Source organism: Maylandia zebra, linkage group LG11, assembly GCF_041146795.1.
Source record: "Maylandia zebra isolate NMK-2024a linkage group LG11, Mzebra_GT3a, whole genome shotgun sequence".
NCBI classification, from domain to species: Eukaryota; Metazoa; Chordata; class Actinopteri; order Cichliformes; family Cichlidae; genus Maylandia; species Maylandia zebra.
In genome coordinates, this window is record NC_135177.1 from 16,368,565 (window position 1) to 16,392,935 (window position 24,371).

At 40.2% G+C, this 24,371-nt stretch overlaps 2 protein-coding genes across 5 annotated transcripts in view; one reads left to right on the forward strand and one right to left on the reverse strand.

Moving 5' to 3' along the window:
• Nucleotides 1-1,877: 1,877 nt before the first annotated feature.
• Nucleotides 1,878-23,009, reverse strand: ube3d (ubiquitin protein ligase E3D). Of its 2 annotated transcripts, XM_012925203.2 has the most exons (11): nucleotides 22,868-23,009; nucleotides 21,632-21,788; nucleotides 18,825-19,036; nucleotides 18,222-18,312; nucleotides 16,183-16,405; nucleotides 15,725-15,797; nucleotides 15,561-15,639; nucleotides 14,488-14,596; nucleotides 12,201-12,367; nucleotides 8,800-8,938; nucleotides 1,878-2,319 (listed from the first exon to the last, which is right to left on the reverse strand). In XM_012925203.2, the coding sequence occupies exons 2-11, from the start codon at nucleotides 21,718-21,720 to the stop codon at nucleotides 2,299-2,301; spliced, it is 1,203 nt and encodes a 400-aa protein (XP_012780657.2). In that variant the 5' UTR covers nucleotides 21,721-21,788; nucleotides 22,868-23,009; the 3' UTR covers nucleotides 1,878-2,298. The 2 variants fall into 2 exon arrangements, with proteins under 2 accessions (XP_012780657.2, XP_004541707.2); XM_004541650.2 differs by lacking the exon at nucleotides 22,868-23,009 and having other exon boundaries at nucleotides 21,632-21,924.
• The window catches only part of dop1a (DOP1 leucine zipper like protein A), a 30,780-nt gene continuing 29,371 nt past the window's right edge, over nucleotides 22,963-24,371 (forward strand). For 2 of the 3 annotated variants that reach the window (XM_012925185.4, XM_076889854.1), the window contains exon 1: nucleotides 22,963-23,315. The gene's annotated coding sequence lies outside the window, so the exon portion shown is untranslated. The remainder of the gene's footprint in view (nucleotides 23,316-24,371) is intronic. The other variant, XM_076889855.1, reaches the window with a different exon arrangement.

Below are 24,371 nucleotides of genomic sequence, written 5' to 3' on the forward strand. Positions count from 1 at the left end.
ATCTATCAAAAGTGGTTAAAAGAAGGAACAGTGGTGAACCAGCAACAGGCTCATCCAACAGCCAAGTTGATACACACATAGAGAGAAGGCTAGCCTTTGTAGTCTCATCCAACAGACAAGCTACTGTAGCTCAGATTTCAGAAAAAGTTCATCCTGGCTCTGATAGAAAAGTGTCAGAATACACAGTGCATCACAGTTTTTTGTCTATGGGGGGCTTCATAGCTGCAGACCAGTCATGGTGTCCATGTTCACTCCTGTACACCTCCAAGAGCACCAACAATGAGCATGTGAGCATCAGAACTGGACAACAGAGAAATCACATTTTATGTACACCTGGTGCATGGGCTCCACCATACCCAGGGAACATGTGACACCAGGATGCACTGTGGGAAGAAAGCAAGTTGGTGCAGGCAGTGTGTGTGAACCTTTAGGGGTTTAGTTGAGTCCATGCCTCAGTGGGTCAGGGCTGGGCAACAAAAGGGTGACCAACAGTGTTGGTCAAGTTACTTGAAAAAAGTAATCAGTAACTAATTACTGATTACTTCCCCAAAAAAGTAATCCCGTTACTTTACTGATTGCTTATTTTCAAAAGTAATTAATTACTTAGTTACTTAGTTACTTTTTAAAAACACGATTTACAACCTGAAGAGGTGATAAAGCGATAGATCTTTCAGCCCAATTCTACTTTTTCTACATAATCCATCATACAAAATGTAATCAAATGGAAAAAATCTTTTTTTAACTTGTTTTATCAGTTTTAATCTTTTAACTTTATGCATCAAGCAAAAATTTAATTATATCCAACATTCTCTGAGTTGAATAAATTAGTTTAACATTTAAACCTATTTTCTGCACATTCCAGCACATAAAATAAAATTTTTTTTGTGTTTACACTCAGTCTTTCAAATAGATGCAAGTAAAACACAGCAGAACATAAATAAAGTCAAAGACTCAGCGGTCCTGTTGCTCTATTTTCACCTATTAAGCAGCACTGCGGTAGGTGGAGGTTTACCCTGGTGCAGGTGTGCCGCGGTCAGTTGAAGAATCCGCGACTTTCTCTGTGAGTTTCCCATCATGTCATAGCGCACTCGGTACTTGCTTGGAAGTTTAGGGTTTTTTTTCACTGTAAAAAGAAGTTTTCTTCCCACGCACAACGGACACTAATGTAACGCGTTACTGCCCATCTCTGGTGACCAATACAATATTAGGCAGGTGTTAGTAAATCCCAAGTTAAATGTCATTCATGGAATCCCTGATTGTTACTTATCCTTACTTGACACGCCGACAACCTTTTAATTATGTTCAGCATCTTAATTTTAAAATGCTAGCATGTTAAGAGGAATGAGGTTTATGGGAGTGTTATTAGTTTTGAAGGCGTTTGATCATAAACCAAAATGATGGACATAACTAACACATGTCTAGGCTACATGGTAATCCTTGTGATAGTAAAACATTTTTTGTCAAAGCTATAAACATCACACCATCTGTGGGACCACCAAAGATTTCTCTGTTGGAAATCCTGACCGTCTGCATGAATTTCCATCCATCTGGAAGTAGAGCAATTATTTCAAACGAAAAGGACCACTTTCAAAGTATAAACATCCTTTTTGACAATAATTCCTCATATCACGCACATTATATAAATACTATCAATAACTGGTACACACTCCCAAACAAACCCACAACAAGACAAAAAAAAAAAAAGAAAATCACCTAGCTCCATGAGCTGTAATTACTCTCAAGTGGAAGATGTGCTGCTGTGCCCTGGGGCTGAAGTGTTCCCATAATAAGCCTTCATCAAGAGCCAACTGAAGAACAATGTCCCACATATCAACCAGCAGTCATCTCAGGGAGGTAAGACAAAAAAAGAGAGGTGATTCTTTTAGGCAAATGTTTATTCAGGTTCTTTGCTAAGAATTGTCAAAAAAAACAAACAAACCCAACACATATACACAGGCTTTTGTACCATTGTGATACATTTCAAGATCATTGGAACTACAAATGTAGTGTCCCATCATCCTGTTTCAACATGAATCTAAGTGCAGGTGATGACACACTAAAATATTCTGACAGAAGCAACCGCAATCCACAACTTGACGTGCTTAACAAGCTACAGCCTGCTTGGTGCACTTCTCCCCCTCCTGCAGTAAATTCCATTCCCATTCTCTCAGTGCACTGGGGGGATGTTAACTTAAAGAAACGGCACATGTAATCCTGGCTGTTCCCAGTAGTTCTTGAAATATGTAACCAAGAGTGATGAGTGGGAGTCCTGACCACCTAGCCTTCTGACCTGCGATCTCACAGCCTTAAGTACGCCACCTAGAAATGACAAGCACAAGTTTAGTAAAGAGTGAAAATCTATGCAGAAACTCACAACATGGAAAAATAAATGGAACTTCAGCATTTGGTCAAATTCCAGTTTGCAATGGGCAAGTGTACAGTTTTCTTTTTCTGTTGTTGGCCAAACCACAGATGTACTCAATCTCTACAGTCCACTGATCAGCTCAGGAGCACATTATCTGCAATTACTGTCTTCAAACAGCAAAAAACCAAAAAACACAGGTGGTAGAGATTTAATCAACTTCAAAAACACACATTCAGATAAACAAAGCCCAGAAAACAAATCAGCTCGCCCCATCCTCCCTCCATCTGCTATTCCTGGGTGTGTGCCTGCTGCAGACAATGGTTGTGCTCCACTGAGGGCTCTATATTGGGATGATAGATGAGGGCATTTGCCTCACTCAAGGCCCTGTCTTCTCCGTCCCTGTGCCAATGTCTGCTCACTGCTCAAGCGCATCAGTGGTAATTCATACAAATGATAAGAAATGGCAACGAGAGGTGAGCTGCTGCTGCTAAGTCCAAGAAAAAGGAGACGAAGCAGAGACAGACTTGTGATTGGAAGGGCGCCATCCCTCAGTGTGAGAAGCTGATTAAAACCACTGGTTTTCAGAACGTTTAAAGAAAAAGCTGCAGGTTTCTTCCCTTCTGCAACATTAAATTAAATGCTTAAATGTTTCCCCTGCTTGGACAAAACACGTACATTAACTTTTATTAATCTGTGAGATTCCTCATTTACTATTTGAGAAAATAACACATCTTTCAGAAAGACTCCACACATAATAGGAACCCTGAAATATGCAACCCACATGAAGAAAACAAACCTACCACATGCGTCAAATTCAGTCTGAGGGACTCAATGATTGCTCACATATAGATAACAAAGGTAAGCTGCCAGCATTACCAATTTTCTGGCCCACAGCTTGTTGTTATTCATCTTTGGCATCAACTATGAAGTGGGTTGAAAACCTGGTAACCAAGTCGAGGTAAATAGATTTGACTTTTTCTTCCCCCTTTTAAAGTCACTTGTCTATATTGTTAGAATTTAAATTTTTATTATTAGAATTATTGGAATTTGAAAAACAAAAAGCTTCTCCAAAGTCTTTTGGGATGCTGACAGCAGATCTGCCTCATTAATATACTTAAGGGTGTTTTTGATCTATCAGAATTCAGATTTTATACATCATCGCACAGCAAATCCTTCAGAGTAATACACCTAGCTGTGGTGAGAGACCACCTTTTCTAGTTTTAGTTTTCATCTCTACACGACAGCTCTTTAGTTCAGCGGCTTTTACAGTTAAAGTGTGGGTATTAAAGGTAGTGAGACAATGACAGGAGCCTGGTTTAAGGAAGTCACTCGAGTAAACACGCTCTTTGATTCTTGGTGCCAGAGCTCTACTATCATAACACTCCAAACTTGGCCAGCAGCACTGAGGACATGTCTTTGCCTGTGAAGAACTGAAAGAGGTCTGGAAGAGTAGAAGGTGATGAAAGAAACACAGCGAGTTCCCAGCAGTTAAAACTGATAAATAAATAATAATGATGTGTTTTTCTTTATCGCTTCAGATTATAGCTGCTATCAAGTTATTACTAGCCCGAATACAGGATACTCTTAACCTGTCATAGAAAATGCCATTCATGAGTTACTAGAGAACTAAGGGATTTCATTAAAAAAAAGAAAAAGAAAAACTGGGGGGGGGGGGGGGGGGCAGCATGTGAGGAAGTATAAGACAAAGCACTTCTTTGGTTTGGAGTTTGGAGGTAACCAACATATAATCAACTTTATTCATATCTTCATGTTTAGAACAGAGTCCAGTGATGTAAACATTTAACTGAGAACAGGGTCACACCCCCCGTGTGTTAATTAATTCCCTGTTCAATGAATCACTACGCGTGCAACTCGGATGAAGTCATTTCTTTCAAAGTGCAGCTGTGTTCCTGATGTGATGGCATGTGGACTGCAGAAACACTGCACGATCGATGGATCTTCCCGCTTCTCCATTGTTCAACACTGGATCACTTTTCTGTCTGAGCTACATGCCATCTCAGTGTGTGTGAGAGGGAGATTAATGAAGCAGAGGGGGAGGAGGGAGGCGTTGTCTGTTTGCAGGCTCAAGAGTGACACTCCGAGCTCGATCTACTTTACACCCCATTACGCTGGCAGGCCCAGGGACGCAAGGCGGGGAACCCAGCAGTCCACACATTCCACATGTAGCATAATAATGGGCACAGCTACGGTGCAGACTTTGATCTGGTCACACTGACTGAAATTAAACAAAGAAACTCAGATCTAGAAACACAACTGATTCAACACAGTTAGCTGCAAACAATGCCGAAGTGCTGTGGTAGTGATAAGAGGCTGTTGTGGTTGCTACTCAAAAGGTGTAATTAATGACAATGGCAGCTCATTCCATTTGGTGAGCCGTTCCCGGGCCCTGTAAAAAGCTTTTTCACAGCGAACATTTTCACTTGTCATATCACAAGAAGTGCTGTCACTAATCACATTAACAATGGCTCAGTTCTATTCAAGTGTCCCAGTCAGCCTTGACAGGGTGACAGTGAGCCAACATGCACAATATCAGAACTTTGAAAGTGAGCTCAGTAAATGGAAGCCAGTGTAGGTAAAAGTTAGTAATCTGCTGAGAAGTTAAATGTAGGCACGACACATGAAAGAATGACTACTAACTTTAATGAAGTTTCAATTAAGCGTCGTGATAAGTTATTCCAAAGATCCAGCATGTGTACTCCCACAGTATATTCAGTAGTTACCTGTACTTGTACAACTATGACTTGCTGAAAAGGTCTTTTATTAGCTCCTAAGCTCAGCATGAGTGAATACATGCTGAGCCATTATTATTTCCTATAGTCACACAAATGTAAGTACATGCTATGAGTCAGTAACTTGTAAAACCAACATTTAGCACTATTAACTTGCAGTGATGGTTTTCTGTATGACTTTATCAGTCTTGATTTTATCAATCATTGGGGAGTAATTTTGGTCCATTCTTCTTTACAACATTACTTTAGTCCATCACAGCATTTCAGTCAGGTTAAGGTCTGGACTTTGACTTGGTGACTGCGACCCCTTCATTCTTTTCTTTTTCAGAGGTTCTGTTGTAGATTTGCTGCTGCATGACCTAATTACAGCCAAGCTTTAGCTGTCAGGACAGACGAGCTAACGTGGAATACTTTGGTATAGAGTTCATGGTTAACTAAGTGAGTGCTTCACTGAGTGCAGATCACGTGGCTGCACAACAAGCTCAAAAGACATCACCACTCCACCACTGTGCTTAACAGCTTAACAGGAGGTTCTTGTGCTGCTATGCTGGTGTTCAGTTTAAGGTAATTATACTCCATGTCATCTGTCCATTAGACACTGTTCCAGAAGTCTTGCAACTTTCTAAATCCAACCCATGCTACCATATTCTTTTTATAGACAAGGGACTTACTCCTTGAAACTCTTGCAAACATGCCGTACTTGTTCAGTCGTTTTCTAATTGTTCTGTCATGAACTTTAATATTTAACATGCTCACTGTGGCCTGTAGAGTCTGAGATGTAAATCTTTGGGTTTGTTGCAATTTCTCTGAGTATTGTACAACTTGGGGGTGAATTTGCTGGGAAGTCTACTCCTTTGGAAATACTGGCATTCTGTTAACACACTTAACACAATGCACCCATCTTCGTAGGACATGCATGCTTCAGACCAGTAAACTGCCAAAACTTCTGCCTTTATAGGCTTGCTTATCCTCTTACTTTCTATATAAAGAGTAGACGGAGCAAAAGTAGACTTAGTTTTTCTCAGAGCTACCTAAAGGCTTGTGAAATATCCATTTTTCAAATGACTACAGACTTTCATTTACATAAGTAACAGCAGGAAGTCAGACACAGGGACGGGACAAGAGAGAATCTGGTCAATTTTCAAAATAAAAGACCCAGTACAAACTACATCTCTGCTTCAAGATGTTGCTGTTACGATTAAAGCCATGCCATGAACGGAACACAGCTGCACTGGAAACAACATTACAGACACTACATATTATATGGTTTTGTAATATATTACCTGAAAAGTAGCCATTACATATACTGACCAAGATCATGAACACAACACAAAATTCACTTTATTTAATTTACTTTAAATATAGTCAAAATCTACTTTTGTCTGTCATAGCAGGTAGGTCCACATATGCAATACCATATCTGGCTGGAATTGAACCAGTGACCCTCCATTTGCCAAGTGTATGTTACTATAACTATAACAGTAAGCCTTTTACTCACTCAACAGTCTAAGCAGCAGAAATAATTCTTCAGATCATTGGTGGATGCCACACTACATGCTTTGATACTCTGTTGTGTTTTCAAACAGTGAGTCTCACATACTCTTCTCAGACAGTCTCCGGTAATTCTAGATAACCCTATGATCACATTACCTTCCCGTACTCTGCCGCCTGCAGCACAAGAGGCTCCTACTATCAGGAAATGTTTGAGTGTGTCAATTTATCACACTCTCTTTACTGTTACAACCGCTTCCACCACCAGACAGATACTGTGTCTCTTGTCTGGGTCGCTCTCTCTGCAACCTTCTCCATTTCAACAGGGCCCAATTTCCCTCCGCTCCACCCGCCGCTGTCATGTTGTTACCAGAGAAAGCAAAAATACTGCTCATTATTGTACCACAATATGTGTGTGTGTGTGTGTGTGTGTGCGCGCGCGCACCCGGGGGGGTGAGAGACAGAGCTGACCTTTTATTAGTGTCTCACCCTTAAGGATTGTGGCGAGACGGCAATTCCATAGTGAGGAATGTTTAAGCTTTAAAGACCACTACCCTCATAAGAAGGAAGAAGGAAAAGTGGCTTCATCTAAGTTTATCATTATGTTAGTGTTGATGTAAACTGGTGGACTTCAGTTTTTATGCGTGAGGAATGAAAGCAGACGAGTCAAATTCAGATCTTAGTCAAAATAATATAGCAGAGTCTTAAGATTTCCCTCCCAGCGCATTTCATTAGGGAGCCTGGGACAAACAGCAGCCATCAAAGAGAACAAAAGAGTGGGCTTCCTTATGCCTTAAGGGGATATCCTTATTATGGCATATGCCATAAGAGACTAGCACAAAATTGAAGAGCAGAGCTTGTGGAATCACTATAAAGTTTGGTAGCTAGTGAGGAGAAGTGGACAGGTAGCAGTTTAAACTAATCTTCATTTGAGGAAAGCAACTAGAGAACATATTAGTAGTAGCAAAGGAGGCTGGTAACTGACATAACAGAGTGTGGGGTACCTACAAACCCAGCGTCTGGGTTCCAGTAGTGCCCATGTATCAGCCACAAAGGGATAAGTGCTGAGCGGATTGTTTTATATGTGGATGATGGGAATTTAATGTGGTTTACATGGACAGGGCCAGAGAGCGATCTGGTCCTTTGCCATGGCATTTCCATTTCCTGAGCTAGGGGAAGAAAAAAAAAGTGTAAACATCCACTTGTAAATTCCCAAGTCTATTAGCTTATCTTAAAGTAGCGCTGAAATACCACAACCTATCACGTAGGCAATAAGCAGAGATTTGAGTGTGTGAAATTACAAGTTCCTAATTATATCTTCATCAGTGCTTATACTCAGTTCTTCAGTTCTCCACTGGTTCTCCAAGTCACAAATCAGTTGGTCATTGATGATTATTTCTTTAAACCTTACCTTATCTGGGTCTCATCTTAATTATCAGGCTGTGTTAGAAATAAATGGAATATAAAGACGTTCACTTTCTTAGGTACACCTGTTCAACTGCTAATGAAAATATTTATTCAGCCAATCAAAGCATTCTGGCATTGAGGCATATATGCTTATAGTCACAGTAATCTGCTCAAGCTCAAACCAAGCATCAGAATGAGATTTAGAATGTGGATTTTGAGGCTCAAATCTAGCCTTTGTAGTTTTTAGCAGACTTGTTTAAGAGGTAGGAGTCCCAAACTTTCTGAGAAGTAAGTGGAGGATAATGGCACTAATTACCCCATCACTGTTTAAAGCCTCAGAGAGAATAGACTTGTCAGCAAAGTTAACGCCTCCCGTTTTCTAGTCGCATGGCTTTCCTTGGCAACTCGGGCTAAATATACACATTTTGCACAATTACAGGTGTATAGGAGCTGAAATAAGGCTGACAAAAGAAAAGTCTTACATTTGACCCACATAATCCCTAAAGCGAGGCTGTTAACTGAAAGCTCTGAATCATGAAATTAATTAAGGCGGGATAAAAACACTGTCAAGCACTACTGAATAATGGAGAAACAAGGCGCTGTATGGAAAAAGGGGGAGCAGTAAGCAAGCGCTGTCAACTAAAACAAAGCCTGTGGTGCTGCTAATACAGCTTTTTACAAAAGGTAGAAAGCTAAAAGGTACATGAAGTTCCCTCTCTCTTTGCTTATGTAATAAAGATAAGCAACCAATGAATATGGCTTTACAATACATGGTAAACGTCTCACCTCATAGGACCTCATGCAACGCATCGACGCGGGAAGTGTTGAGTTGCTGTCATCCATCACTTGCAGCAGCTCCTCACACACCTTTAGTGGCAGCACCACAGGATGTCCTATGACACTGACCTCCCAACTAGTTACAGTGCTGAAAACACAGAGAGAAGCAATGATTTATTGTGACTGCCTTAGCATTTTACGACCAAAATGAAGTCCAGAAAAGCTACCGTAAATCTCAAGTTGAAGTGGTCGTCCTGCCATTTTAATTGACTAGTTTTAAACTGTAAACTGATAACCACATATCCAAACACATGGATTTATAACCTGTGTGAGCGCGTGTCGCTATACGTGTCTGTGAGGCTGATGAAGTGTGTGTTCAAGACAAGGACAAAAAGAAAGGGGAAGGGCTGAAGAGAGAAGAGGAAGAGTGATTGAGAGAACCAAGATTGATGGTCTGTCAGCGTGAGGTGCTGATCCAGTTTGTTTGGGTGACATTTAGCCGTCTGTGCAGTTTCTGAAAGGGTAAAGTCTCCTCAAAGTTTTGGCAGTTGTACTTAAGATGAAAGACAGTCCAAAAAAAAAAAAAAAAAGGCAACTGTGGCTGTACTGAACCCCAACCAGCCAACATCATAACGCTTTGTAGGAGTTGATTAGACATTATGAACAAGTTGTGCATGTGTGTTTTTCATTAGACTCACTTTCCACAGCTATTAGACCTCCTGTTTCTCTATTGTACCGGGACAGTGATGGTGCCTGCGACTTTCACTCAATTTATAATCAAATAACTGCCATTAGTGACAAGCCTAATCCACTTAGGCACTGGCTCACTGATTCTCTAGCCAATTATTGGCAGTTTTAACAACGCGTACTGCAACCACTGGCTGCACTCAACTGTAACCAGCTGCATCCTGAATAAGAGGGCCGTCATCCCGGGACTTCAGCTCCCCAGGCATAACATTTAATTTAAAAATGTCAGAGATGAGTGATGAAGGGTGAATGGTAAATTATGTGGGGGGGATGGAAGTGTGAGTCACACCGGCATTTAGCTTCGCTAAACTTCAAAAATTCAAATTGCAGAAATGGGTAAAATTCTAAAAAGCAGCCCACCAACGTGAAGCTTATTCTCTAAGAAGACGTGGAGTTCACGGCAGGATTAAACACAGAACAATTGAAAAGGGAAAAAAGAAAAATAAAGACAGACCCAAACTGGCTGGGCTGATGTTGCCCAATAGGTGACTGCAGTCAAAAATAAAGCATGTTTAAAACTGTTCAGATACAGTTTCACTATGATAAATAGTAGTTTCACAACCAGAGGGTTGTGACATGTTTACTTTAAGAACAAAATATCTTGTTTAGCCTATTTCTTGGCAAGTTTGCCACAACAAAAAAGATCCTTTTTAAAATAATCTTTATTTGTGATGGGTTCCTGTAATATCTGGTATCTGCTGAAGCCATGTTACATAAACAACATGTCAATAAAAAAGGAGTACGTGTGTGACACAATGAAACGCCTTGTCACTTTTGTTACCTTATTTTTTGTAATTAATATGGTGCACAAGCCACTTAATAAGCATAAAAATGAGAAACTGATGGATCAGCAGTAAGTATCGAGGTTTCTTTGGCGCTATATAAATAAAACTGAATTGAATTGAAAATCGCCATGTCCTCAAATGGCCACTTGAGGCTTCTGCCAAAAGTGAGTAAAAACTGTGAGTAATAACTATTTCCCCATCTGTGACAACTCTAAGCGAGGTAAACTGTCGTATTAATTACCAGTTTCACTTGTGTTATATCCTAAATGTACAGAGTTTAGTGACATTAAGTGAAAAATGGCGGCAAATTTGCCGTGCTCACCACGCTAACATAGCTAAGCAGTATGATGGTCCCTGCCTGAATCTGTAAAAGCATACGTGACTTACAACTCCACATTTTTGGGTGTCTCAGAATGTAGGAATTCAACTCTTAGCTGATGTACCTACTGGTCTAGGATGAAGCCTCTCTAGCTCACAACTCTTTCTCTCGGATATGGACTTCCTGTCGGCATGTGTATGCTTACTGATATCACTGAAGAAACTTGCTTTCTTGTTTACTCCCCTCTTCTACCCTTTTCTCAGGATATGGTTAAGTTTTGCTTCAAAGAAACAAAGACAGCAGCAGTCAAAATGGAGGCTTCAAAATGGAAGTCTATAAACCACTGAGTGATGTCACAGTGGCAGTGTTGATCTTTTATTTACAGTCTATGATTGCTACCTATAATTAGGTCTTAAAGTTAAGCGCCATTTTAAGACTGTGAGTGAGTAAATATAAATTGTGCTGACAAAGCGTGAGCTCTCCAACATGACTGCAATGTTATGAAAGGGTGTATTTTTAACTGAAACCGTGATCTTTTCCTAAAACAAAACAATCAGGACGTTGTCTAGACTTAACCACACCACTCTTCTTGTGAAAGGTTAGCTGTGTTTGTGCCTCAGCCTCCAACACTTGCTTTGTTTTTCTTTTGTTTTTTAAATAAAGTGAATCACTAATATTTCTATTGAGGAGTGCTTACATGGGCTGTTTGAGAGAGTGTTATTTATTTGTAGGAGTTATTGGGTAAACTCGAGGTGGACAAAGTACAGCACAATAAAGAAAGGAGCAGATTGTTTTGAAAGTATGTCCTAGTCTCTCACTTCCCCTGAAGATGCATTCATAGCTTGTGTAAGAGGAATCAACTCTCTGTACCCATGCATCACTCAGCTTAACAGTACATTACAGTATTCCTCTTAACTCTTACTACTATGGCTGAGAAGACCAGCCTTATTTCTCCTTTGGGTTAGTGTTGTCTCTAATTATCGTTTCTCCATCATAACTTGTCAAAACGGATGAAACAACAAAACCTGTTCTGTTCTGCTTTCACTCTTCCCCGGCAGCGGGAATGAAAAAGGGAAGAAAGAGGAGGGTGGGGGGGGAAAAAAAACTGCTGAGCTCTGATTCTGTTGAAAATAATGAGGGTGGAAGGCTCTTCCAGTGGGGTGCTGCTGTACTGAGCATGGAGAACCACATGCAGCACATCCACCTACACTTCTCTAATGCATCACAGCAAGGCACACAGAGCCTCAATACAGTCAAAACAACATAACAACCCCTTATGCGTGCAACAAACATGCTGCTGACAACTTTGAGGCAGCTTTGATGGGAAGCTCATTCGCAGGATAACAGACAATTATATCCGAGCAGGGACCCTTAGAGCAACGTGTTCTATTAACACCTAGAGTCTGTTCACCAACAAAGTAGGCTTTCATCCCTCACAGTGAGCCAAGAGAGATGGTGATTGAGAAGGTGCGCAAGAGAGATGAAAGGATAAGATTAGGAGGAGGAAAACAAAGATTGAAGGGGAAGGGGGGGGGGATATGTTAAGTGTCCTCTCTTACTCTCTCTGCTGGATGCCCGTGTCAGAGCAGGCTATGTAGAGGAGTTTCAGGGCTCTCGTAGCTCTGGGTGATGGACTGTGAAGAGCAGGGGAGCCATTGGACCTCTCAGTCCCGACACGTGTCTCCGGGACTGATGCTATGATGGAGTCGCTGTTCAAGAGCCAGAGCTGCAGGAGGAGCAGACAGGTCACTTAACACTTGAGACATATGGGTATATGTGATATGTGGGTGAGGAGTCACACATCGCAAAGCAGAGAGATGATATACATTCATTAGTTTGATTTTCAGAAATAAAATGGTCTATTCTGGTACAGCTGATTCAACATGAAAGATGAAAATATTTCTTTATTCTGTAGGATAACACAGGTTTAAGTTCTATTCTCTAAGTTCAGTGTAAATCAAGGGTTACTACTGCAATATGATTCCTCATACTGATGTGTAATAATGGGAGAACAGAGGTGGAAACGTTGATTTTTCCAATCATTTTTTTCTCATTTGGAATATGCTCCTTTTCAGCCCAGTTTCACACAAGATTAATTATACTGTTACTGCCATCCCGAGTTTTACTGATGAGTTTTAATGTGCTGCTGTTTAATATCTGCCAAGAACACAACCAGAACACTGGAATAGTTTTTGGACATTTTTACTGTGAAAATGTTTCAACTCCAACATCAGGTAAAACTGAGAAAACAAAAACACAATTTTATGAATAAACCTGTTCACATGTCAGATACACATTTTCCACTGACATGATGCCTGATCTGGAACCAGCTGCACTCATTTCCACCAAACAAGACTATTAGAAGCTATGACAAGAAATTTACTAGCATAAGGAGTCTGTCCACCACGATTTTCTTACAATGGATTAGGAACAAAATGATAGCACAACAGATATTATTCCAAAAACTAGAAGAATATTACAAAGACAGAACAGTGCATTGTTGGAGAAGAGCAAAATGCATCCTTGGGCAAGACAATAAACTGATTATAGCACCTTACTACTCAACTTGAGTATTCTGTGTTTTCTACTATAATCCTCATTCACAAAAATAAATAAATAAATAACCCCAAAAACCTTATATAACCAAGCATTTTTATCTAAAATTTACTCACTCACTCTGTTGGACGCACCGGGGGAATGCTACACACGACCAGAGATGGGCAGTAACGCGTTACTTGTAACGCGTTACTGTAATCTGATTACTTTTTTCAAGTAACGAGTAAAGTAAGGGATTACTATTGCAAAATCGGTAATTAGATTACCGTTACTTTCCCGTAGGAACGCTGCGTTACTGCGTTACTAAAACCGTGATTTTTTTTGTGAGAATGTCTCATGACAGTGACGTAAACAAGTGCGACGTTGGTGACAGCAGCTGTGTGCAGATCAACAATGGATAATATATCGAGTGCGGGAGAGAGTATGAGCGTGCAGCGTTTAAAGTGTGGAAGTACTGACCTTACTTTGAGTTTGATTCCATAAAAAGTGACAAAAACATTAGCGTCCATCGTGCGTGGGAAGAAAACTTCTTTTTACAGCGAAAAAAACCCCTAAACTTCCGAGCAAGCACCGAGTAGCTACGACGTGATGGGAAACTCACAGAGACACTCACGCGGATTCTTCAACTGACCGCAGCACACCTGCACCAGGGTAACCCTCCGCCTACCCTGCTCCTGCTTTACAGGTGAAAATAGAGCAAAAGGACCGCTGAGTCTTTGACTTTATTTATTTTCTGCTGTGTTTTACTTGCATCTGTTTGAAAGAGTGAGTGAAAACACAAAAAATATTTTATTTTATGTGCTGGAATGTGTAGAAAATAGGTTTAAATGTTAAACTAATTTATTCAAGTCAGAGAATGTTGCATATAATTAAATGTTTTGCTTGATGCATAAAGTTAAAAGATTAAAACTGATAAAACAAGTTAAAAAAAGAGACTTTTCCATTTGATTACATTTTGTATGATGGATTATGTAGAAAAAGTAGAATTGGGCTGAAAGATCTATCACTTTATCACCTCTTCAGGTTGTAAATCGTGTTTTTAAAAAGTAACTAAGTAACTAAGTAACTAAGTAATTAATTACTTTTGAAAATAAGTAATCAGTAAAGTAACGGGATTACTTTTTGGGGGGAGTAATCAGTAATTAGTTACTGATTACTTTTTTCAAGTAACTTGACCAACACTGCACACGACACAATCACAGTCAATCTTTTTCCGTTTCTTAAATAATAGAGTACTTGATTTGTATTTAGAAGTCATTTATTTTTCTGATTATGCTGGGTGGTTCTTACCAACAGGAAGGCTTTTCCATCGGGAGTCTGGACAGAGAAGTGGTAGGTGCTCAATGAGTTTGACAGCTCCAGCAACCTAACAGCTACCGTCCTCTCCACAAACAGAGATCTGTCCAAGAGAGACACGATGTTCATTCACTTTACATATTCTGTCCTGAAAAGGCAACAGATTGGAGCAAACACTATCTTAGGAGATGATTCTGCCTGATCAAAGTTTACAAAAACAAACAAAAAAACAAAAATAAAATATGTCTGGTAAAAGTTGGTTTTTATGAGCCGGTTAATCAAATGATGAGGCCGTAGACGAGAAATGCTTATGTGCAGATTTTTGAATTATTCAGACTGGTGCAGTGGGAGATGTGGTTATTAAAGTGTTTAATTCAGACCTAGACTGCAATCATTTTTGAAGAAGCCTGAACACAGTGCTGATATGCCTCATTCACCCCCAAGATCCAGTAAAATCCAATCAACGGTGTGTCAGATACTTGAGAAAAACATACAAATGGACCTGAACTGATTTATAGTCATCGTACTGATTTTATTGTGAAGGGCTAAAAATATCCAACAGCAGTCATAATGATGAAACTATAGAGAAAGTAAAGCCTGACTAGAGCTTGTGTGACTCGACCCCCCCCCCCACCAAATAACCTGAAATGAAAAAAAAAAAAAAAAAAAGGGATTATTTTCTATAAAATAGTGTAATTTAAAAGCAACAGATGCCTTCTTGTCATCTGTGGAATATGAGGTTCCATTTGTGCCAAGAATTCACATCCACACTGCACTGCAAACATTTTTCATGCTTTAAACACTAGTTCAGTTTTATACAGCATAGGACAATAACAAAGACAGTGCCTTCAGGGTGGCAATTGCAATAACGTAGCCAAACAACGCACCGACACAAGATTCACAACAACGTGGATAAAATGAAAGGAAGCTCAGAAGTAAAGTTGCACTGGCATCAACAAATGTTCTGTCACGTGTTCAGTCGACATGTGCATGCGAACAGAATCTTTGGCACCGACAGTCCCTCGTATGGATTTGAAAGGATAAAAAAAAAAAAAAAAAAAACCTGCCTGTTCAGTGAAGCTTCTGGCTTTCTGTCTCCCACAGCAGGCTCCACCACCACCTGTGTGACGTACAGCTTCAGCGTTTCTGGAAGACACCACACGGGAGAGGGCTCGCACATGCTTGTTGAAATGCTGTTTATTTATAAAAACTTGCAACAATCGTCCCCTACCTGGTGCGACGGCCTCTCCGAGCACTGACGAACAGCTCGCACAGGAGATGAGGGCCAGTCTGCGGCAAGGTTTCTGTGCACACCATAGATAGAGACATCCAGAAACGGATCACCACAAAGCAGCCACCTATAACTCAGCAGTTTTAAAATTTAGTAGCTGCTATAGCTAGGTTGGAAGACAGAAAAGGATGTGACACAGAGAGAGAATTACAGCAGCCCGATTGTTTTTCCTGCACTTTGTCTCTCAGCTTTAGTCATGCAGTTGTGCCTGTGTTGAGCGGGTTGTGTGGAGAATGACTAATGGACGAAGAGGGGGATCAATCTTCATCTGCACAGTCTGATTTTGCTTGGTCTAAGAAGAGAGTGTCTGGATGGATAGATGAATGGATGGAAAATCTACTGAAATCTTTTTGTACTAATTGCATAAACAGGAGCCATTTCTGTTGCACGTCCCTCACCTTTGGATCATGGCTGTCCTGTGTGCCAACAGGACTCACTTCCTCAGTCAGAGTCTGCTCACAGCTGCCATCACGGGCTAACAGCACAAAGGAATCGCCCATTAAACAATCTTCTGCTCGGGGTAACAGTTTCTTGTTAGCAAACGGGTCTGGGTGACAACACCAGTCATCCACGATGGCGTTCCAGTTACCATTAGGGAGAGGAAGAACTCGCTTAAACACTCTGAAAAAGAGGAAAAATAATAAGAAAAAAAAGCAATTACAGTGTTTATTGTTCAGCGATATTTAAACACGGTGCTAATTGGTTCTTGTCTTAGTGAGAGGCGTTATCTCTCAATAAGCACAGAGATCCCAGAGAGCTGGCGAAAAATCAAAATACAGAAGAGTATAATTAGCTAAAAAAAAAAAAAAAGATGATGATAGGTCATCCAACTACATTTTTTTTTTCCCAGGAGTTTCTTAAATGTAGTCAATATCCTTCCTCAGAGCACAGGCACTTCCTGGTTGTAGCAGCATCTTCCAGTGGCAGCTCAAGGAATATGACAAAGACCCGAAAGAGCTGACCCAGGTTCCAAAGTCTCCAGATCCCACAGGGTGGCAAGAGGACAAGCTTGAGCCATGGAAATGGCTCAAAAGGAGGAAATATTTGGCCTTTAGTTGTAAAAAACTGGAACTACACCAGTTACTAACAATCAAACACTGGCTTTGGACTCTGCATATTATAATATTAATGTTGGTTTGGCCATATTTGGAAAGGGTGGCATGCCAAGTTAGCAGCTAAAGCATGGTAAACTGTAGGGGTTTAATGCACAAATAAATAACGGCTAATTAATAACAGACAAAAAAACAACAACATAAAAACACAATTTCACAAACCAAATTTAAGCCCAAACTTCTTGGGACAGCAAGTCATAATATTAGTCACATAATTCCAGCACAATAATCCAAAAGGCACAAACATCACAATCACAGCAGAAAGATGCAGTTGAGTGACTCGAATTAAGTGATGTGTAGCCTCGCGGAGAGCAATGTGCTCCACCTGTCACACGCCCCCTGACTCCAGTAACCAGATGGCTTCATTTTGTAACTACAGAGTTTTCCAACTGGGGTAAATAAATGACAATGATTGTAAGCAACATTTACAGTAAATTGAGCACACATTACAGCTCATTGGATGAGTGGTGTTTACCTCGCCCTTTTCCTTTTTCCACTGTCCACTAACTTGTAAATTGCTGTTGGGTGCTGGAGTGGCAGGACCCAGAACTTTTGTTTTTCTGTTTGTTTGTTTGTTTTTTTTAATAAATAAAAACACCTGGCAACTGCAACTGGAAAAAGACTGAAGCCAGCAGAGACGCTATGCACCCTAAACACCTAAAGCTACAAGATACTACTCTTTATTTTATTCCAGCCCAGTTTTATTACACAGAAGTCTTTTATGTGGCAAGTCCAGCCATTAATACCTGAGAGCAGACATATAAAATAGAACATTTTGTTACAAAGCACAATGAGCCATAATGCTGTGGAAATTATAACTTTTCATTTTGCACTGAGTTCTTCCCCTGATGTTTCAACCTTTGCTGACATCTTGTTGCAAAAAAAGAGAAAAAAAGTATATATATATGTTTTTGCCAACTTTTAGTGAGTTACAGCTGAGAAACACAGCCTGAGGGCAAGGGTCTCCATAATGCAGCTATTGCAATTTTCAGCATGTCACATTGCTGACCAGAGAAAGCTACAAGGCAATAAGAACAATACCGCTGTCCAGTCGAACCACCTCAAGGTAAGAAACACAATTGTGTTTTTAATGGCTAGCACAGACCTTTACATCACACAGACTCTATAACTCTAACCCAGTCAAGCTGTCAGCTGTGCTCTCCGCAGAGGCTCCCATCCATCAATTTTTCCCCTCTCTCTCTCCGACTATCACTCCTACAGCTGGGTCACGCCATCAATAAAGAATCACTCCTCTTCCTACACAGGAGGGAGTAAATAAAAACCCATTTCCACCAGTGCCCTTCCTCGTCCCGTCTTCTCCTCACCTGTCCTCGAGCAGCCTTGTCATGCAGCCTTGGCAGTAGAAACAATAAGCCTTTTTTGCCCGGAGCATCTTCATCATGCTGGCAGAAGAATCTGTGGGAAGTGGGTGGGGAACGAAAGGCAAAAAACAAACAAACAAATGAGGCAGATTTGGTGAGAGGGTGGTAACCTTCTACGACTTGGCACAAAAATCGATGAAACACTGGGTGGTGAAGGTGGCTGGATAGAGAGCGGGCGATCAATCCGAGTTTGATTGGACTGTCACTGATGGGGCTTGGCTGTAAATTTCTGTTACAATGGCAAAAACAAACAGAACGCCAAAAGATGGGAGTTTGGGGATATTATGAAACAGCTTTGGGGTTTGCTTTAGATGAGTCCGTTCAAACCACTTAAAGGGAGCTTTCCTGGGCTGATGATTAGCTGCCTGTGCGCTGCTAAGGATCCTGAGAGGAAAATTTACACCTTCACTCTCTCAGATGACCAAGTGACTCAGCCCAATTAAATCAGAATAGACAGCAAGGCTCTAAATAGCTACCAAAAGACTTTGTTCTTGTCTTGGCACGTAGGAGCGCAGCTACTCAGAGGGAGGTCTCCCTGGGCATTACCTTCATCCGTGCTTCGTTCCACGCTGATGCGCAGTCTGAAATGAAGCTCTTCTCCACACGATTCTCCCGCAGGTGTCGGAATGCAGGATCCCTGCTCGAAGGTGACTCCTGCTGGCAGAGTCAGGTACAGCACCCCTCTGGGAGTGCGGATGTGGAGGGATGAATCTCCACTTGTTATGGCCACATCTGCAGGCGTCTGGGCCACATCTTTCCTGAAGAGCAGATGGTTTGTAAGTGTAAATAAACACAAACTGTTTGGACTCCTGTAGAGGTTTTAAGGTAAAGACCCTACAATAACAGACAGACAACACAATCAAACAACCTCCTTTGAGAAAGCATGTGGTGACAGTGGGAAGGAAAAACTCCTTTTTACCAAGAAACCTCTGAGAGAACCGGACTCAGGGAAAGGCGGCCATCTGCTGTGACCAATCACATCTATAGCCCATATTACCATAATTAGTTAGCAACTTTGAAAAATTCATTTTCCAAGTAAAAATGATAAATATTTGGGATTTGGGGCTGTTGATAATATAACAGGCTTTCTTCACTTATTCTGACATTTTTAAAAGTCAAAGTAATCAAAACAATACTTTCATTAAGTCATGTACTATAATACATTTTCCTTGTATTTATGGTCACCGCATACCGCAACAAAAAGAAAAAAAAATAATTCTGGTGATCTTTCTTCAGGAGGGAGGCCAAATCATCTTTTGGAGCACCATTTGTCTTTTTTTTTTGAATGAAAGAAAAACTCCAAAGGCTGACTCCTTTTGTACTTTCTGTTCTTGTCACATAATGTGTACATAAAACAACCCATAAACTTCACACAATCCAGCATAAATTAATCTTTTTCCCTTGTTCAAAACATATGGACTCAGAATTAGCCTCACTCAGTGAGAAATGAGCGAGCCTTTGTTGCACAACAGAAATCGGGTACGTTAAATGATGAGAACTATATATGAAGTGGCACAGTTAGGAGCTATTACTATGAACACTACTGCAGTAATAAACACTAATAAAAACAGTTCAAAGTCAAAAGCCTGAGCATTTCCTGAGTCACATGGATATACAACCATTTTATGGACTTTTTTTCTTTAGAGGCAAACACTGGAGAGAGGGTAGCTCTGCTGTTACTGATCACAGGTCTGTACAGTGCTACATAATGTAGTTATATGTAAAACCACACAATTGAACAGCCTGTCAACCATTATTTGAATACTATGAAAGACAGCAAAGGACTAGGGCTCTTGTTGCTGAATTTCAAATCTCATTAGCCCCATCTAGTGGCTTTTGTAGTATATACTCAGGTGTATACCACCTCAAGGTAAGAAACACCACTTCTTAATACTCACCTCTTTTCACTGGCCATAGTATGACAGTTGGTTTTAATTTTTAATTATTTTATTGTAATTTTTTTATTTGCTTTTTCTGTGTTTTAAGCAGCATATAATTTTATTGTTTGATTTATGAATAATAATAATAATAATAATAATAATAATATTCTTTTTTTTTTTTTTTAAATTCTATTCTGTGTGTATAACACCAGTGGTGGAATTTGACGCTATCACTCATTAAATATAATATATTAAAACTTCAGTGTATTTGTGCTTTAAGTATTTCTATATTACACTGTCATCTATTTGTACTCCACAGTAACTTTAAATGTTATACTTGTTACCCTGAATCGCTAATCTGAAAGCTTTAGTATATACATATGGCAGCACAGTGGTACACTGTTGCCTCACAGGATCGAACCTCCTGGTTGGCTGGGGCATCTGTGTACAGGTTGCATGTTATCTCACTCCCTATGTTGGCTCTATCAAGGCACTCTGGCTTTTTCCATTAGTCCAAAAACATGCTACTTAGGTTAACTGTCTGCTACACCCTGGACACTCCTGTCCAGGTGTACCCTGCCTCTCGTGCTAGGACTGCTCAGACGGACTCCAGTGTCTGTACAACTCTAGGCCAGACAAACAGCTAAGAGAATGGAAGAAATGATAATGGATTATTCTAGATAACACTACCCAACATTATATAGGCAATTAAACTCATTCAGCCCATCTAACTAAAACATTAATGGATGGATGGATTATGATTCAATAATACATAAAACTTTAAAAAAAAAGGCTATTATCCATTGTGAATGCTTCCACTTTAGTAATTTAACTATATTTTGATACTAAAATGTTTGCAGTTTTACTTAAATAAGATTATGAATTAGAGAACTATAGAAAACTGCAATAGAGTACCTTCTATAGAAGGTACTCTATTATACCTTCTATAGAAGGTATAATAGAGTACCTTCTATAGAATAGAGTACCTTCTATAGAATAGAGTACTCTATTGCAATGTAACTGTAATGTAACACACGGATTTGTTACAGCACTTTTTCAGTTTCACTGGTTATTCAAAGTGTTAGACTTCAAGCCACATTTCTAACCACGCATTCATAGGGTTTTAGTCTAGACAACAACAATAAAGTTAATTCATTTTCAAAACACTATCTTACACGGGTGAGTTACTTTAAGAACTTACTTTAAAACGGCGTTTCACAGTACAATTTGCTACTTTCTACGATCGTTTCTTTTAAAGTTCTTGTTCTTTGTATTAATTTCAAATTCAAACATTAGTAAACGTTAGCGTATCTCGCTGAAACACTGAATTGCATTTAGCCTGCCTGCTCTCGGTGCTATGGTGAAGCTGTAGCATCACCTAAGTTAGCTAATGTTAGCTAGGCTTGCTTGTACTTGCCAAAGAAACATGCATTTCTGACTACTTGGTACTTACGATATCTGCTACATACTTACCCCACAATAAGCAGTCCACTCTGAAGCCTTCTCCTCAGCTCCAAGAAGACTCCAACTCCATGTGTCTTGGCTGGCACCTCGTTTGCCATTCGCTTTGTTTAGGAGGAATCCAGAAGAGGTGACACGCTTATCAAAACACGAGCGTGGCTGGGTGACGCTAATCAGAAACACAGAATCCAAAGCAGAGTAAACACAAAACCCTATCTGCCTGATGTACCAAACTGAATGTACAGGGTTTTATGTTTGTCCGCGGCGTGACGGCACCACGAGTACGTAAGACCAAGAGCAATAGAGTGACAAGGCAGGAACAACATCCTGTAAAGATTTCAAAATAAAGGTTAAACGTTTTTAAAACACCACGCCCATAATGAACACCTTTTTTCGTGTAGTCTTTGGGTTTTAGGGTAAATTATCAGCTGTATGATTAGGAGATGATGTTTAAAGATTCTGTCTAATTCTTTTTATTTTTCGGCAGCCACAGTAGATCATCTGCCTCCCTCTCACCCTAGTCCTCTCACTACATTCATGAACCTCCTCTGAGGTCTTCCCCCTTTCTTCCTGCCTAGACGTTCCATCTTCAGCAGCCTTTGTGCAGTATACTTACTATGTATGTTTCTGTTCTGCGTCCTGTTCTGTTTGTATATATGCTTTTATTCTGCTGCTGTTACAACCAAATTTCCCCTTGTGGGACAATTAAAGGATTATTCTATTCTATTCTATTACCCCAAACTGTACTCATTTCTAATCTTGTCCATCCTGGTCACTCTCCCAAGGAAAATCCTAGTATTTTCAGCTTTAGTGCCTCCAGCTCTGTCACAAATCACCTCTGACACTCACCTGAACCCACTCTACCCTGCCTGTACTCTTCTTCACCAAACTTTGTATTTCATTTAATTGAAATGAAACTTTTATTATTTCTATTTTTATTTATTTTACATTTCTTATCTTTCTATTCACGCAACACTGCCACTGCCCAATTCATTGTATCAATATGAATTAATGAGCAAAATCTAAATTTGGAGGCGTGGTATAGTGTGAATTATAAATATTTTCCCTCCATTTTTAAACTTGCACTAGTGGAAATGTTTGTGTACAGTTATTAGAGGGAGAAAATGTGCTCTAAGGAGCTGTTTGGAAGTCAACGTTAATTGTGTGTACTCTACATGCACAAATGCCATATACTTTGTTCAAATGATACAATACTAAGCTTTTAATTTGAAAACAAAGCTTGCATACTTCCTGGATTTTTCGTCGTGACGGCTGGTGACTCCACAGAGCCGAGAGGCGGAAGATGTCCATGCGGAAGAGCAGTTGGACGCCCTGGGTTGGACGTACAGCTAATCTGCAGTGCAGTCTGGGAACTGTCAGTCGTTTAGCTTTGTATCTGTGGCTCTGGGAGCTCACCGATGCGCTCGCCGCTGTTATATTCACACAGCAACCCTAAGAGAAAAAAAAAGAATATGTAGAATATAATTACCTATTGTCTGCTTCCAAAGCCATCTTGTCAACGGGTCTGATTTGTTGTTCGCATGAACGGCTGATACAGTAGCCGGGCCCATCATTTAAAACAACCTGCTACCAACATTAGCTAGCTTTCGACTCATTATTGATGCTGTCAGCTGGGTTTTCCTCGTTTAACGGGATACACGAATGAATGACAGTCGTTTGTCAGTGCCCTACAAAGGTAAGCTTCTTATGTGTTCTTCAATTTCAACGTTATAAAGTGTCACACGACCTGCGCTGGCTGAAATAACGTACCTCACCTGGCTAATGACGTTGTGGCTGCAAGCAGGAATGTTACTGTAACAGGCAGTAACGGTACTGGGGTTAGTTATAATGTTTCGGGAATATTCCGTGTGTAAAAGGGTAGTTATTCAGGTAGCATTACGTTGTCATACTTTGGTAGCAGCAACCATCGCACAGGAGAGAGGTACTGCTCCACTGTGGGGGTGTTGTTGTTGTTTTCATTGCTGAAAGCTGTACTGAAGTCTGAGAGCACAGCTGCCAGGTTTCAGAGCTAGCTCCTTATCGTAACTTTACATTTCCCTGAAATTTAAACTACACAGCCACCTCAGCCCAAGTGAAAGTCTGCTTCTCCTAGGTGGAGAAAAACGGCTATACTTGGTTCGGTTTTTTACGGAGGGCATTTTGACGTGACGTCAGAAGAAACACAGGTGTGATTAATAACATTAATTAGTAATGACCGCATTGTGGAGGAAGGCTCACCGATACGCCTATATTGCTACTTGTGTCACGATCCCTCCTCTAACAAGACAAGAGGGCCTGGTCTAGAAAAAGTCTGTGGCTTTAAACCCACTATAGATGTAAATAAACAAGTGCAGATAGCCATATAGTACACATGTAATATGTGACTTGTCTAACATCAGTTTCTCCCACTGATTCCACTTGTCACTTTTAGCTGCTACACTACAAATTTCAGAGGAAAAAACACAGGATGTCACTCAGAAGATGAGTATTATTGCGCAGGTATTGGCATATTGCAGTGTTATTAGTGTATACAGCTTTGTCAGCATATGTATAAATGTGTATACTGACGACATTGTTGTTTTACATTTTTTCCAAACTATTCAGATTAGTTATATGATGAATGTGTGCGTCAGATGCATTCATATCCAAATTTAAGTAGAGTGTGATCAGCAGCTTTGGTGTATTCTAAGAAAGAGGGGATGCGCTTATTAATGTTGCGATGCATTTTGAATGTTATTAGGGTTTTTAGGAA

Coding starts and splice junctions, on each gene's coding strand:
- ube3d (XM_012925203.2), bottom strand. CDS start 21,720: ATGGCAAACGAGGTGCCAGCCAAGACACATGGAGTTGGAGTCTTCTTG. Junction 18,313..18,824: donor GGAACGAAGCACGGATGAAG/GTAATGCCCAGG, acceptor CACTTCCCACAG/ATTCTTCTGCCAGCATGATG. Junction 12,368..14,487: donor ATGGAAAAGCCTTCCTGTTG/GTAAGAACCACC, acceptor CTCCTCCTGCAG/CTCTGGCTCTTGAACAGCGA.